Source organism: Scyliorhinus canicula, chromosome 10 (genome assembly GCF_902713615.1).
Source record: "Scyliorhinus canicula chromosome 10, sScyCan1.1, whole genome shotgun sequence".
NCBI classification, from domain to species: domain Eukaryota; kingdom Metazoa; phylum Chordata; class Chondrichthyes; order Carcharhiniformes; family Scyliorhinidae; genus Scyliorhinus; species Scyliorhinus canicula.
Genome location: NC_052155.1, coordinates 92,954,660 through 92,969,773, shown reverse-complemented (window position 1 = coordinate 92,969,773; position 15,114 = coordinate 92,954,660). Strand labels below are relative to the sequence as shown.

Genomic DNA, 15,114 nt, shown 5'->3' with positions numbered 1-15,114 from the left:
TTCCTTCAAAGCCACACACTATCCTGACTTCAAATTAATCGCTTTTCTTTCACTTGCAGCTGGCTCCAAAACTCCCATCCTTACAGCACTTTGGATGTACTTATGGATGACAATAAATGCTGGTCTCGCCAGCCAGGCTCAGATCCTGTGAATGAATTTTTAAAAATAATGCATTCCCCAGCCTTGACCATCACTTGAGGTCATTTAATATTTTACAACACTGATGCCAGGTGTTCGGGGCCATATTCCTCACCGGCAACTTGTTCTCATTCCTCATCCAAGTGCCCTTTTGGGCCTGCTGGCCCGCTATGGGAATGTGGCCTCTCTCCATACGTTGATCTCCATGGCTAGGCCTCCCTCCAGTGTCACAATTGTGAACATACATAATCCCTGGGATTATATTCATTGGAGTTTAGGAGGTTGAGGGGAGATCTAATAGAAATTTACAAGATAATGAATGGCTTGGATAGGATGGACGTAGGGAAGTTGTTTCCATTAGCAGGGGAGACTAGGACGCGGGGGCACAGCCTTAGAATAAAAGGGAGTCACTTTGGAACAGAGATGAGGAGAAATTTCTTCAGCCAGAGAGTGGTAGGTCTGTGGAATTCATTGCCACAGAGGGCGGTGGAGGCCGGGACGTTGAGTGTCTTTAAGACAGAAATGGATAAATTCTTGATTTCTCGAAGAATTAAGGGCTATGGGGAGAGAGCGGATAAATGGAGTTGAAATCAACCATGATTGAATGATGGAGTGGACTCGATGGGCCGAATGGCCTTACTTCCGCTCCTATGTCTTATGGTCTTATGGTCTCCCTCATCTCTGGTGCTTCATTTGTTTTATTTTCTTTCTCACAGCCAATCTCAGTACTGGTGTCAGCAGCAGCTCCTTTTCAGTCTGTGCAGCTCCCCATTAAGAGGGGCAGGCTGCTGGAGGCTATCTGGAACATATGCTCACCCCGTAAACTGTTATGCTTTCAGCCAGCTTGTGCAATGCAAGTGAGGAGGCAGTGCAAAGTTTGGTTGCTGCTTCGCTCAACGTGACCAGGCATGGCTAAACCATAAATCGCAACCGCTACCCCCTCCCCCCCCTCACTAAAAATGGGAGCGGATTCATTTTTATTCCTTAGAGAAAGAACATAACACATGTGCAGTTAGATATTTTGCATTTAATAGCAGACAGCAGGTGGCTCCAAAGAAATATACATGAGAAAGCCACATGGCTCATTACTAATTGCAAAAACACTACAAAAGATTTCCAAGTGAAACATATTGTGACGTCTGTAGACAATCCTCAGAAGTATTTTAAAATTTTAAAATATCCTGAACCTTTTAGACTTTTTTCTCCCAAATGCAACAGAATTATCATCCAGCTGAAGGATGATCATGCACAATGCATTATCATTGAGAAAATAATACCATGTGAAAGAGAAGGTGGGAACATTTCTATTTGGACTGACCTTAGTTCCAAGTAGCAATTTGATGAGAAAAATAACATGACTGAAAGTAGAGCTTTGAGGTCAGGTCTCATGAAAATTATTATGGAGGATATGTGTGAATACCAGTTAAAAAGGTACATATATAGCATAAAGGGCAAACATACTTCTGTTTCAAGGGAAACTTTCAGATTTAGAAGGAGAAAATTAATTTTGCATTCAAGGACGCACTTGCAATGAGGCTTCAAGGAATTAGAGGAGAAAATAATGCACACCTCCCAAAATGATACCCTGACAATTTATCTGAACTTCCATCACATAAAACATTTTTCGTTGCACCAAAATCACAAGTCATTACCTGCAACTTTCAAGCTTCTCAAACTTGAAATGAATGACAAACTGAAGGGTCAAATTGTAAATTTTTGAATCCATTATTTAACATGATCATTTCCCTTTGCCTTCAACTTGAATCATAAATGAAAAAGGCGAAAAATAAACTGCCACCAGTCTGTCTCAGGTTTATATTTATTAAAGAAAACTGCACTAATTTAGAAACAATTTTATGATTTACTCAAACATAACTACTTGAAAAAATAATTGTGTATTTGTCACAGCTCATTTGAAACTACATTAAGGGTAAACCTCTGTGATCAACTACAAAGGAATGAAAGATGGAACATGATTGCATTGAGATGCATTCTATGTTCTGATAGTGATTACAGAATCTCCTTAGTGCATAAAGAAAACAGCAGCCAAAACGATAAGTATCAAACACTTGCGAAAAATCTTATTATCAAAGAGAATGCAAATTGGGGCATTGATTTACAATGAGCATTTTAAAATTATCTTTGAAAAATTGGTGAGGAAACCTCTACTTTTTGTGATATTTAACACCAGCTCAATTTTAAAATTTACTCAATTTATGTCTTGGTCAGAAAGTTTTGACCTTAAGCCTATTATAAATGTTTCTGAGTGAAAAACACATCATTGTTGCAAATGTACTGAGGGAAGCATGCCTATTTTCAAACAGATGTGAGGGATTTTGTCTAACATCTAAATTGCTATTGCTATATACAAGTGTAAAGGCTAATACACAACTGTTATCATGAGCAGGCACTCATTCAATGTTATATATTAGTGTGCCAATTACAGTATAGAATATAATACAATAACATTGCAAACCATTCACATCAACTTTACCCTGATCTTCAAGTTAAATATAAGTAATATTTCATAGCATGCACATTTAAAGGTTACATACATATCACACCAGAATTCTAGACACAATTTAGAGCTTTATTTAACAAGGAAATTTTGTTTTTATTCCCCGGACATAAACATCTTCTTAAAAGTCTTTTGGATCTAACAAATGAGCATCTCTGAAGATATTTGCACTTGAAACAGATGATAGTTTAGAGAAACATGCAATATTCAGAAATTGGGTGTTTTCACCAAACTCTAATGTTAGGGTGCTGTTCTGCATTCTAACAGTTTCCGAAAGCTTCTTCTGAAACTATCATCTAGAAAGGCGTAAAGGAAAGGATTAAGACAACTATTAGCATAGCTTAAGCTGGTGATAAAGTAGGAGATTCCAATGATAAGTGTGGTTTGTTGAATATCTGTTGTTAAAGCCACTATTGTGCTCAAATGGTACGGTGTCCAGCAGAAGAGGCAGACTGCTAGGATAACCATCACCATTAATGTCACCTTCTTCTTCGCTTTATCCAGGGCCTTTGCGTTGGTGTTCAAACGCATGTTTCTCAACCTGAGGAGCATCATTGTGTACAGGATACAAATTGTGGACACTGGGATGGTGAATCCCATGAGCAGAGTGTAAATCCGACTGGCTTTCCACCAGAGAATCTCAGGAGACGGGAACACGTAGACACATTGCAGCCTGCCTTGGTCATCGTGGATTTTGCCAAAAATTGTGAAGGGCAGGATAATGATGGTGACGAAGAGCCAAACACAGATGCTGACTATCTTAGCTGCCCTGTAAGTGCGATAGGACATCTTCTTGGACTTCGCGGTGGCAAGGACCACCAAGTAGCGGTCAATACTCATGACAGTCAAAAAGTAAATGCTGGAGAAAGTGTTGTATTGATCAATGGAAATGATTAGTTTGCACATCAGCTCGCCAAAGGGCCACTGGAGCAGAAGGTAGTCGGCGATGTTTATGGGCAAAACCAGCGTGAAAAGTTCATCGGCGATGGCGAGATTCAGGATGAACATATTTGTCACTGTTTTCATTTTCGGGGCTTTGAGAATGACATAGATGACGGCGGTGTTGCCCGTTAACCCTACAGCACATATGACAGAGTATATGATGGGGATGGCGATGTAAAAGTCAGGGTAGGGACCTGGCCCTGTCGAATTGGTCCCATTGCCACCTGGAGGCAAGCAGCTGCCCCCCTGGCCCCTGCAGGAGATGTTGGGAGATGCTGGATTCGAAGGCAGATTGTCCATGTTCTCCATGCCAGTCCGGCGAACTGCTCGCAGTTTTGTTCAGCGTGAGGATGAGAGCGGGGAGAAAGCTGTGCGCCTCAGACAGAACAGGCTGCTTTGAGGACCTCATTTAATTAGACATCAGTCGTTTCAACTGAACATACAAATCCAAGTTTCACGTTAAAGCTAACCCAGATACACAATACTTTGCAGGCAACCCTATTGTACTTTGAGGTTAAATGAGAAGACAAACCTCTTTGGGGGAAAAAAGATGTTTCCCTTCTCGGGGAAAGCCTTCATTTTCTTCAATCGGCCGAGGAGGGAATGAAATTATTTATTAATATAAACACATATTTGCAATCCTTCGGCCCTCCATTTAAAATTGGAGCGATCTGTCGCAGCCTCTGGCGCGTTCTGACTCTAACTGGATTGCCTAATTCTATTTCCATTCACTGCGAAGTCGCCTCATCTCTTTCAGAAGTCCCCAACAGATGGACGTTTACTAAATAGATCAAGAAATAAAATGCAAGCATTTAGCACCAAACGACTTCTGCTGTCAAAAATGCAATTTAACACAACAAAAATCAGGAGAGAAATTTGCTCTTACCCCGGAGTAGAACTGCAATTGTGTTTGTCGCCAGTGACTAACAGAACCGTTGTCTTGCTAATTTAAGCGTGCAGCATTCACATACGATTCAATTGAAACTTACATACCTTGCTGCTTAGGTGGAGCGGGAGGTTGCTACAAACAGTTAATCCGCTCTTTGAACTAACTTGCGTTGCTGACGATGCTGAGATGGTACTGGTGTAGGAATTGCTTTCTGATGTCAGAGTCAGGTTTGCCTGCCACTCCTGTGATTCTCTGCGGGTTTGAGCTCAGCCGCAAATCAGTGGACGCCAAGACCTTTCACCATAGGTCCATTCCCCCTCCCCACAGCGTTCAGCTCATTATTCTCAACTCATTATTCTCAACCTTTCAGTTGGCGGGGAAGGGGGGGGGGGGGGGGTCCTAAGAAGTTGGAAAGCCTTAGGACTTTCTCTTTTCTCTTGATGTCCGCAGTTGAGTTCAATAAAGCGTAACAGGTACTGTATAATGTGGCGACATTTGAGGCTTCATCGTTGCAATGTTGTGGGTGGTCGCTTTAAAAGCCCATGCTGCTGAGATCGGATCCGTGTTTTATTTACGTTTGATCTGCAGTTTATTTCATGCATGTCTTGGAGTTAGTAACGCTTGAGTGATCTGAATGTTGATGCCAGTTACAGCTAGCAATTGCGGGCAGAATACATGGAGACAACTCCTCTCTCCAAATCACCTTACCTGCAGAAGAAAATCCAATTCTTCACGGGAGGATTCGGAAGAAGTCATTTTTGACCCAAAAGGTTAACTCCGTCTCTCTCTCTCTCTCTTCGCTCCCTCTCTCTCCAGACCTGATAAGGTTTAGCAGCACTTTCTGTTTTTATTTCAGGTCTTCAGCATCGGTAGTATTTTGGTTTTTTTGGCGGGGTGATGGCAGAATAAAGGCCAGCCCTGTATAACTCAAAAGGTGAGAACAAGGTACAGACTGGCACTGGGGGAAAAGGATGCAAAATGGCGATCAGAAGTTCGTGGTTTGAAGTTGTTGAACTCAATATTGAGCCCAGAAGGCTGTAAAGTGTGTAATCAGTAGATGAGGTTGTGAAAAATCTCAGCAGGTTTGGTCCCATCCTCAGAGAGAGAAACAGAGTTATCGGGCCGGATTCTTCGGAAACCGGTGGGACGGGCACGAAGGAGTGGCGTGAACCACTCTGGTGTCTGGCCGCCCGAAAGGTGCGGAATCCTCCGCACCTTCAGGGGCAAGGTCTGCACCAGAGTGGTTTGCGCCGCGCCGGCCGGTGCAGAAGGGGCTTGGCGCCACGCCAACCGGTGCCAAAGGGCCTCCACCAACTGGCGCGAGTTGGCTCATGTGCGGGAGCGCCAGGGTGTGCTGGCATCATCCCAGCGCATGCACGGGGGTTAATCTCCGTGCCGGCCATCGCGGACTGTTACACCGGCTGGCGCGGAGGAATGGAGTGCCCCCATGGCACAGGCCTGCCCGCAGATCGGTGGCATCCAATCGCGGACCAGGCCACTGTGGGGGCACACCCCCGGAGCCAGATCCCCCCCCCCGGTGCCCCCCTGAGGATCCCGGAGGCCGCCTGCGGAGCCTGGTCCCGCCGGTAAGTACCTGTCGTAACATACGCCAGTGGGGCCCGCCACAAACGGGCGGCCGCTTGGCCCAACGTGGGCCAGAGAATCACCGGGGGGGGGCACTGCTAGCGGGAGCCGACCGGAACGATCCCTGCCCCTGCCAAATCCCCGGCGCCGGAAAATTCGGCAACCAGTGGGAGCGGGATTCACGACCTCCGGCGATTCTCTGACCCAGCGGTGGGTGTCGGAGAATCCCGCCCAACGTTCTAAGTTGTATATCATTCTTCATCAGAACTTCTTAGTGTTCTGAAGAGCCAAATTGGGCTCGAAACATTTTAATTTTATTAAATTTAGAGTACCCAATTATTTGTTTTTCCAATTAAGGGGCAATTTAACGTGGCCAAACCACCTATCCTGCACATGTTTTGGGCTGTGGGGGCGAAACCCACGCAGACATGGGGGGAATGTGCAAACTCCACACGGACAGAGACCCAGGGCCGGGATTCGAACCCGGGTCCTCAGCGCCATAGGCAGCAATGCTAGGCTCAAAACATTAAGTCTGTTTCTCTCTCCACAGATGCTGCCAGACCTGCTGAGTTTTCCAGCACTTTCTGTTTTTATTCCAGGGGACAGTGGCAGATATATTAGCACAGATATATTAGCTGGTTTAGCACTTCTGGACTGGTGAAAATCAGAAGTATAAACAGAAAATACCAAAAGCACTCAGCAAATCGGACAGCAATTGTAGTGAGAGAAACAGAGGAGTGGGGTGTCTCCTTAAACACTTCAGATCGATGACCTCACTGAAATTAAACTGTAAATTAAAGCATTTAAATGAGAATGAGTACTTTTGTGTATAGAATTCATATTATATATGGGGCGGCATGGTAGCACAGTGGTTAGCACTGTTGCTTCACAGTGCCATGGTCCCTGGTTCGATTCCTGCTTCGGTCACTGTCTATGTGCAGTCTACATGTTCTCCCTGTGTCTGCGTGGGTCTCCTCTGGGTACTCCGGTTTCCTCCCATAGTTAAAGATGTGCGGGTTAGGTGGATTGGTCACACTAAATTGCCCGTAGTGTCCAAACGTTAGGTGGGATTGCTGGGTTATGGGGATAAGGTGGAGGTGTGGGTTTCGGTAGGGTGCTCTCTCAGGGGCTGGTGTAGACTCAATGGGCTGAATGGCCTCCTGCACTGTAAATTCTATGATACTATGATATAGTCTCAGGACTGCAATTGTGGAGGCTTCATTATCTTAATAAAGTGGTGATATTAATTGCTCAGAACACGTAATTCCCACCTTGGCGTGTTTATGTTGAGAACTATAAAGTACTTTGCCTAATGCTTTACAGTCAAGTCTTCATGTGAAGACAAGCTCCCTTTTCAGTAACATGGAGTGTCATTGGCACTTGTAGTGTACATTAAAAGTACAAAATGAAGTTAAATTTTGCTCTGTGGTAAAGGAAGGGCTACCTGTTGTATCTACACATTCCTTCAGACATTCTATGGGATTTTGCATTGGAATTTGCTGTAATGGAAGATTCATAAAGTGCACCATCTTGTGCGAACAATGTAAGCAACTGGGGTGTCACCTTAAACAATCAGATTTTAACCTTTGTGAGCAGAGTATGAAGAAGGAAGTGTAAGTTAGAAAGTAAATTTAGTGCCAACCTTTACACAGAAAACAAAATAGGGAGGAAAGAAAGATGGAATTAAGAGAAAGAGCAGCAAAACAGGCAGAAAGAGCAACACAACTCCAACGTAAAATCCCCAACACTAACTAAGATTCAAAGGAATGCCGCTCCAAACTTATAAAAGCTCATTTTAAGTGTCAGGGACTTTATTTGGTAGTAACTAAGGCTCACTACACCTTTCAAAGGGCAGTTACACTGAAATGGACAATCTCTAACCTTTCTGCAAGTTTAGTAAGTAGGTATCATTGGTTGTGGCTAACTGCCTTGGTAACTTTAAAGATATAGTCCCTATCCGGAAGGGGTTTGAATCTGCTGATTGGTACTGGATCAGAATTTCAGTCCCATTCAAGTGAGAATACAGTGTGCTGGGCCACGGCCTTAAAAAGCGTTTTTGGTTTAATTGGAATTTGTTATTGAATTGGAACAGCTACGGGGTGTCATTAAGTGTTATCTACATAGATTACTGTAGGTGTGTGGTGTCTATATTTGTAATTGATAAAAATTCTTGCTGTGTTTTATATATATATATATATATATATATCTTAACTACATTCTTCGAAAAAAACTTGTTTAGATTAAAGCACCTAAGAAGTTTAATGAATCAAACTTGAAGTGCAGGCTTTTATGCTCATCCTAGCTAAATTCAACAAAAAGGTTATAGGTATGGTGAACTTCATAATACTTTTTGGAGTTTCTAAGTCCTGGCCCATAACAGTAAGGTAAAGGTAAAGTTGCCATAGTCCCAGATGATCATAAGCTGCTTTCCTCTTTGCCACACCTCAGGCAAGGGGCAAGGTTGAGAAGGTTGATAATGCGGGCCTTCATGAATAACCTCAGCCAGTGGGAGAATTTAACCGGTGCTGCTGGCCTCATTCTCCATCACAAACCAGCATTCTGGCCAACTGAACTAAACCGGCACCCATTTTTCTTAAAGGTAACTTAAAGGTAAGTATCAATATCATACAGCTTTTGGTGGAGCGCAGCATTCAAGACAGTATTTTCTTTCTTTATTTATTTCTGGTCCTACATATTTGCAGTACCAGACATATCTTCTTAGTTCTTTCATGGAATGTAGGAATCACTGGCAAGTACAGAATTTATTGCCCATCCTTAATTGCCCTTGAATTGAGTAGTTTACTTCATGGGGTAGTCATGAATCAACAGTATGCTGTGAGTCCAAAGACTCATGTAAATCAGATCGGGTAAGAGTGGTAGATTTCCTTCCCTGAGGAGAAAGAGTGAACTAGTTGGATTTTTACAATAATCAACAATGGTTTCATGGTCACCATTACTAGCTTTGTATTCCAGATATTTGTATTAATTAACTGCATTAAAATCCAACATGCTGGCATAGTGTGATTCATATCTGTGTCTCACGGTATTATCATGAGCCTCTGGATTGCTGTCTCTCCTTAAATAGAACTGGATAATGTGGGTACCAATCCCATTACCTCTCCCATGCAATGTAAGCATTTTGCAAAGTGAGCTATTTGAGCTGATTTTCCATGGTCTGTTGTTGGGGCTTGAGAATGAATAGCAATGTGGGAGAAAATAGAGAAAAAACATAAAGGATGGACAGGCACATGGAATCTCTGACTTCACTGGCCTCTGGAATTGAATACCTTATCTCAATTTAACTGAAGGGCAGTGTGACTGGAGGCTCCACTTCAGAAAGGAGACTTTAATGGCACTATGTCATTTGTGACAGATGTGGAGAAAATGCTGTCATTTAATTTTTCTGGAGCCTACTGTGTTCTGTAAACCGTATTGTGGTGTGTGTGTGTAACTAATATAATTAATCTGGGGCCTAAGTGCCTATAAAAGTAAGGACAACACAATATTAGATGTGAAAGATAGGCATTTGAAATGAATGGGGTTGAGTTGGGTGTTCTACATGTAAACATAACAGGGGTAGAAATTTGCATTATGAGATAAGTGAGGATTTGGATTTTTAGCTGTTGAATTTTAAAGGAGGTAAAGAAGAATTTACAATTTTGACAAAGTTCATCAGTAAGTGAGGCACCATTATTAGATTTTGTGTTCCCTGGAAGTGATGGCCAAAAGGAGAACATAAAAGATCTTAATCATCTGGGAAAGGAAAATTTCAAAGAAGGATAAGGACAATTGGGAAAAGATTAAATAGGAAAACCACAGTTGGTAGCTGTGTTAGGTGCGGCTATGTAAGATCCCCTGAAGAGAGTGCTCTGAGCTGGGACAGAACCAAGAAGAAGTGGAGAGTAGCCTTTAGCCACCCCAGAGAACTATCTGGCTGTTCCAACAAGCAAGGTTTTGTATTAAAGTCTTGAACTTCCATATCTGAGTGAGAGAGATGGAGAGAGAGAAGCCGTGGGAAATATCGCCTCTACAATAACAATGGGTTGTGCCTTGTGGTAATATTACTGGAATCTTATAGATTGAATATCTATAAGGACTGTTGCTGAAAGGGGTGTTTATTTGTGAGTCTAATAAATAGGAATTTTTTGGGGAGAATGTTCTGTGAGACTCATTTTAAATGTGTAAAATATAATCTTGGGTGTTCCAAGTTTTTTTCAAATAAATGCTTTATTTTAATATTTAAAATCTCCAAAATATGCGTACTGAAGTCAGGAGCCACAAATTCATGCTCCTGACTTCAGTACATATATTTTGTTGTGGTAAAACAAGAACAAAAACATACATGATTGATTGGTTTTCTATTTTGGGATTTGTTTCGCATGACACTTACCGCCTGTTAGATCATAGCACAGAAACATCTGTAATCCAGCATCAAGGCATGTACAATACTACTGGTGGTAGGGTGATTATAATCCTGAATATATGGGCTGGGTTTTGTGTGCAGGTTTCGTACTGATGCAGAAGCAGATGTATCCTGTCCAGTCCTGTGACCCTGGAACAATTTAACATCCGTTGGTACAATAATTATGTTGAGGTGAAGGGGGGCATGGTGGGGCAGTGGTTAGCACTGCTGCCTCACGGCACTGAGGACCCGGGTTCGATCCCCTCCCCGGGTCACTGTCCGTGTGGAGTTTGCACATTCTCCCCGTATCTGCGTGGGTGTCACCCCCTTAAACCTAAAGATGTGCAGGGCATTGATGTGCAGATGGATTGGCCACGCTAAAATGCCCCTTAATTGTAAAAAAAAGAATTGGTTACTCTAAATTTAAAAAAATGTTTTTAAAAAATTATGTTCAGTAAGACTTCTACCTGTAGCTGGGGAGAACGTCCTGCCTTCAAGACCTGTCAGTCAATCAAATGGTTAGCAGCTCTCTGGTCCCAACAGCTGGCTGGCAAGTCCTGTTGAGGAAGTTGAGGTGGCTTGGAGCTGGGGTAGAAAGAGTAAGGGAGGGGGAAATACTGGGATGTTTGTAGCTTGGGGTGGATGATAACCCGATTGAAACAGGGAGGCACCTCCCACTGTCCCGCTCAAAGCCCGAGCCGTGTTTGCCAGATTTCCAATCCGTCACTGGCATCAGCCCGCAATCAATGAAATAGTGATAGAGGTAGGAAAAGACCCTTAAGTGGCTATTAATTGGTCACTTACAGGACTGGGTTGGCACAGGAGTAAATGGATGACTGCACACTTCCCTCGCCACTTACAAAATTGCAGCGGGACAGGGGAGGGCAGGTAGATGTTGTCTGATTTCCTGTGAATAACAATGAGCACTATTAGCCTCAACACTACTTCTCTCACAAAATCCAGAACATTGTACAGATTTCAGCTTGCAGCCATAGTTTACGAGCAGGCGAGAGCCCCAATTTGCTTCATTTTGGGAAGGCCCACCACAGTGACTGGGGAATAACATGCCATGTTATCCTGTTTCTTGCATGTATGTATATCCATTAGGAAACAAACAAAAAATAGTAAGTTCAACTTGCAGACACATAATTGAAGTTCAGGCCTTGAACTTCTTTTGACAGTCGCTAGCAGCGCTATGATTTTTTGACAGAGGCTATCATTAGAATAAAAGAGTTGGATTATCTCAATCCTCTTTCCTCCGAGGCAACCATTACAACATCATTCTACAGGAGCTTTGTGTGAACTTTTGACCCTTCAGCTGTTCATGTATTTTGATGGTTTGTCGTTTCCTTTGTGACTACACAATTTCCTGACTTATAACCAATTCATTGTGATAGCAGCCATTCGCTGTAATGAACTGAAAATCACGGGAGCGTATGCTTCAGTGGGAGGTCTGTGCTGGAAAACTGTGAACGTGTTCCTAACATATGTTCCAGTGCATAGAACTCAGTACCAGTGTTGTATATTTGTAAACGTTACTGTATAAAGCCGAATTAACATATTTACGATTTTAAATAACCACAACTGCAAGAAGGCAGATCTCCACCATCTTTTCAAGGGTAATTAGGGATGGGCAACAAATACTGGCCTAGCCAGCGAAGTCCAAGTCGCAAAAAATGAATAAAAGAAGAAAACACCAGGGCTAACTACATTACCAGCTGGCCCTGGTGAAGTCAGAATCAAAAAAGGAAAGTCTCACCCATTCAAAAATTAAGGGGGGGATTCTCCGTCGGCCGATGCCAAAATCGGGAAAGGCCATTTGGTGGAAATTCAGTAATGAGGCCAGAGCTGGGTGCCCGGCAGAACGACATGCTCCGGTGCCTCAGCAGCAGTGTCAATGTGTTCTATTCCGCAGGTACAGTAAAGGCCTCCCGCATATCATTCACAGGCCTGTCACAGTATTCTCAGGGGTCTCCGCAATGCTCCGCCTTAGCCAGGAGGAATTACCGACGGCGTGTTTCACTTGTGGTTTAAAAAATTGGGAAACAGGCGCCGTGGTCGTTGAGGGAGAGAGAGGAGGTAGGATATGCAGAGGCACAACCATCAGCTGTCGGGGAGGAGGGGGTGGAGCGTCTGCCAGTGACTGGGGAAACAGCGAGGAAGATGGAGGGGGGGTGATCAGGAGATGAGACCAGTGTGTCCAGGCATGGATCACCTTTGCCGAGGTCTGCAAGGCAGCCATCTGGCTGCGTACCCACTCACTGTCCATCGTGGCCATGGATGTGTAGAGTGACACCCTGTGTGGGCGTACCCCCCATCCCACGCACCCACCCTCACAATCCACCCCACTATCCATGCACAGTACAACTCCCACACCCCAGTCCCAGAGACACAACAAGAAGGTGTATTAGAGTCTCTCTCTGTAATCTAAAGACTGTAAATCGATCCTGGTGATTTAAAACTAATAACAGCAGTGAATTTAAGCTGATGTGCCTCTGGTAAAAGGTGTTTTAAGAACAAAGAGAACAAAGAAAATTACAGCACAGGAACAGGCCCTTTGGCCCTCCTGGCCTGCGCCGATCCAGATCCTTTATCTAAACCTGTCTCCTATTTTCCAAGGTCTACTTCCCTCTGTTCCCGCCCATTCATATACCTGTCTAAAGAACAAAATGAAAATTGCTTATTGTCACGAGTAGGCTTCAATGAAGTTACTGTGAAAAGCCCCTAGTCGCCACATTCCGGCACCTGTCCGGGGAGGCTGGTACGGGAATCGAACCTTGCTGCTGGCCTGCTTGGTCTGCTTGGTCTGCTTTAAAAGCCAGCGATTTAGCACAGTGAGCTAAACCAGTCCCTTTAAGTCTTATGGATGTTAAAAGGAAAGCTTAAAGGATTACTTAGTGCTGTATTCTTTGGGGGCTATATTTAAATTAATGGCTGCTAAGATGTTCACTGTATTAAAAAGGTTAACTTAAGTTCATAGAATAAACATTGTTTTGCTTTTAAAACATAATTTTCTATTTCTGCTGTACCACACCTGGAGAGTGGGCCGTGTGCTCCCCATACCACAATCTATAAAAGTTGTGGGTCAGGTGAACTCGATGATACACTTTGGGGTTCTCTAAACCCTGGCCCATAACAATTTAAACTTGTCCATTTTTCTTAAGTATTGTTTTTGAAAAATTACACCTTTCAGTCTTTCACATTTATGATTTATCCAGATTGTTGCATTAAACAATTTGAATTTAATACTCAGTTTTAACATAGTAAGCCAACCGAAAGTACTTCACAGGAGTGTTATCCAACCAATTGTGACACTGGATCACATAAAATGATATTCAGAGAAGTGACCAAAGGTTTGATCAAAGAAGCATGTTTTAAGGAGGAGAGATTGAGAAAGAAAATTCCAAAGATTAGGGTTCAGGTAGCTGAAGAGATAGACACCAATAGTGGGGTGATAGAAGTCGCGAATGCACCAGAGGTCAGAATTGGAGGATAGAAATTTTGGAGAGTTGTAGGGTCAGAGGCAGTGACAAAGTTAGGGAGGCACAAGGCTTTGGACAGATGGAAAGCAGTCTGGTTTAGCCACATTAGTTATCAGGATGGGGGATGGAATCGATATCGAGGGAATCATACTAGTGCCCAAAGACAATAGCTTCAGTCTTCCCAATATTTACTTAAATTACATTTCTGCTCATTCAATATTGGATATTAGACAAGCAGTGTGCCATATCAGAACCACTGGAGGGGTTCAAGAGGTAATGGTCAGATGGGGCTGAGTAGCATCTTAAAAGGGAATCTAACCTTCTTGTTTTTGATGATGTTGCTGAGAGGCACCATGTAGACGCAAAATAGGAGTGCAGACAAATAATTATTAGCATAATTTTAAAAAGATGGTAATGTAGTAGAATATCCTATTTAATTATTGTGCACTATCTCATACCGTAAATGAAAATTATGAGTCTGACTTGTCCATGCTCAGGCGTTCAAAGGGATGGGAGGCCTTCACCAGGTGCGCTCGGTCTGGCCGGTAGAAGTGCGGCTTGCACTCCGCGCAGACCTGGCAGTCTCCAATGACAGCCCTGACCTCCACAATGGAGTAGGGCAGGTTGAGGGCCTTTATGAAGTGAAAGAACCGGGTGATCCCCGGATGACAGAGACTATTGTGTAGGGCCCAGAGTCGGTCCACTTGTACGCTGGCATATGTACCTCGGGATAGGGCATCGGGGGAGCTCATTGAGCTTCCTGGGGTGATACAAAATCTCATGATTGTAGGTGGAGAGCTCGATCCTGCACCTCAAGATTTTATCATTTTTGATCTTGCCCCGCTGTGTGTTATTGAACATGAAGGCAACCGACTGTTGGTCAGTGAGGAGAGTGAATCTGCTGCCGGCCAGGTAATGCCTCCAATGCCGTACAGCTTCCACGATGGCGTGGGCCTCCTTTTCGACAGAGGAGTGCCGAATTTTGGAGGCATGGAGTGTGCGGGAAAAGAATGCCACGGGCCTGCCTGCCTGGTTGAGGGTAACGGCCAGAGCGATGTCCAATGCATCGTTCTCGACCTGAAAAGGGAGGGACTCGTCGATAGCGTGCATCGTGGCCTTGACGATGCCTGCCTTGATGCGGTTGAAGGACTGGCGGGCC

The 15,114-nt window shown here is 43.7% G+C and overlaps 1 protein-coding gene across 2 annotated transcripts; it reads right to left on the bottom strand.

The window, feature by feature from the left end:
- Window positions 1-1,182: 1,182 nt before the first annotated feature.
- Window positions 1,183-4,871, bottom strand: LOC119972515 (neuropeptides B/W receptor type 1-like). Of its 2 annotated transcripts, none has more exons than XM_038809348.1 (2): window positions 4,485-4,871; window positions 1,183-4,379 (listed from the first exon to the last, which is right to left on the bottom strand). In XM_038809348.1, the coding sequence occupies exon 2, from the start codon at window positions 3,905-3,907 to the stop codon at window positions 2,897-2,899; it is 1,011 nt and encodes a 336-aa protein (XP_038665276.1). In that variant the 5' UTR covers window positions 3,908-4,379; window positions 4,485-4,871; the 3' UTR covers window positions 1,183-2,896. The 2 variants fall into 2 exon arrangements, with proteins under 2 accessions (XP_038665276.1, XP_038665277.1); XM_038809349.1 differs by having other exon boundaries at window positions 4,592-4,871.
- Window positions 4,872-15,114: the final 10,243 nt, after the last annotated feature.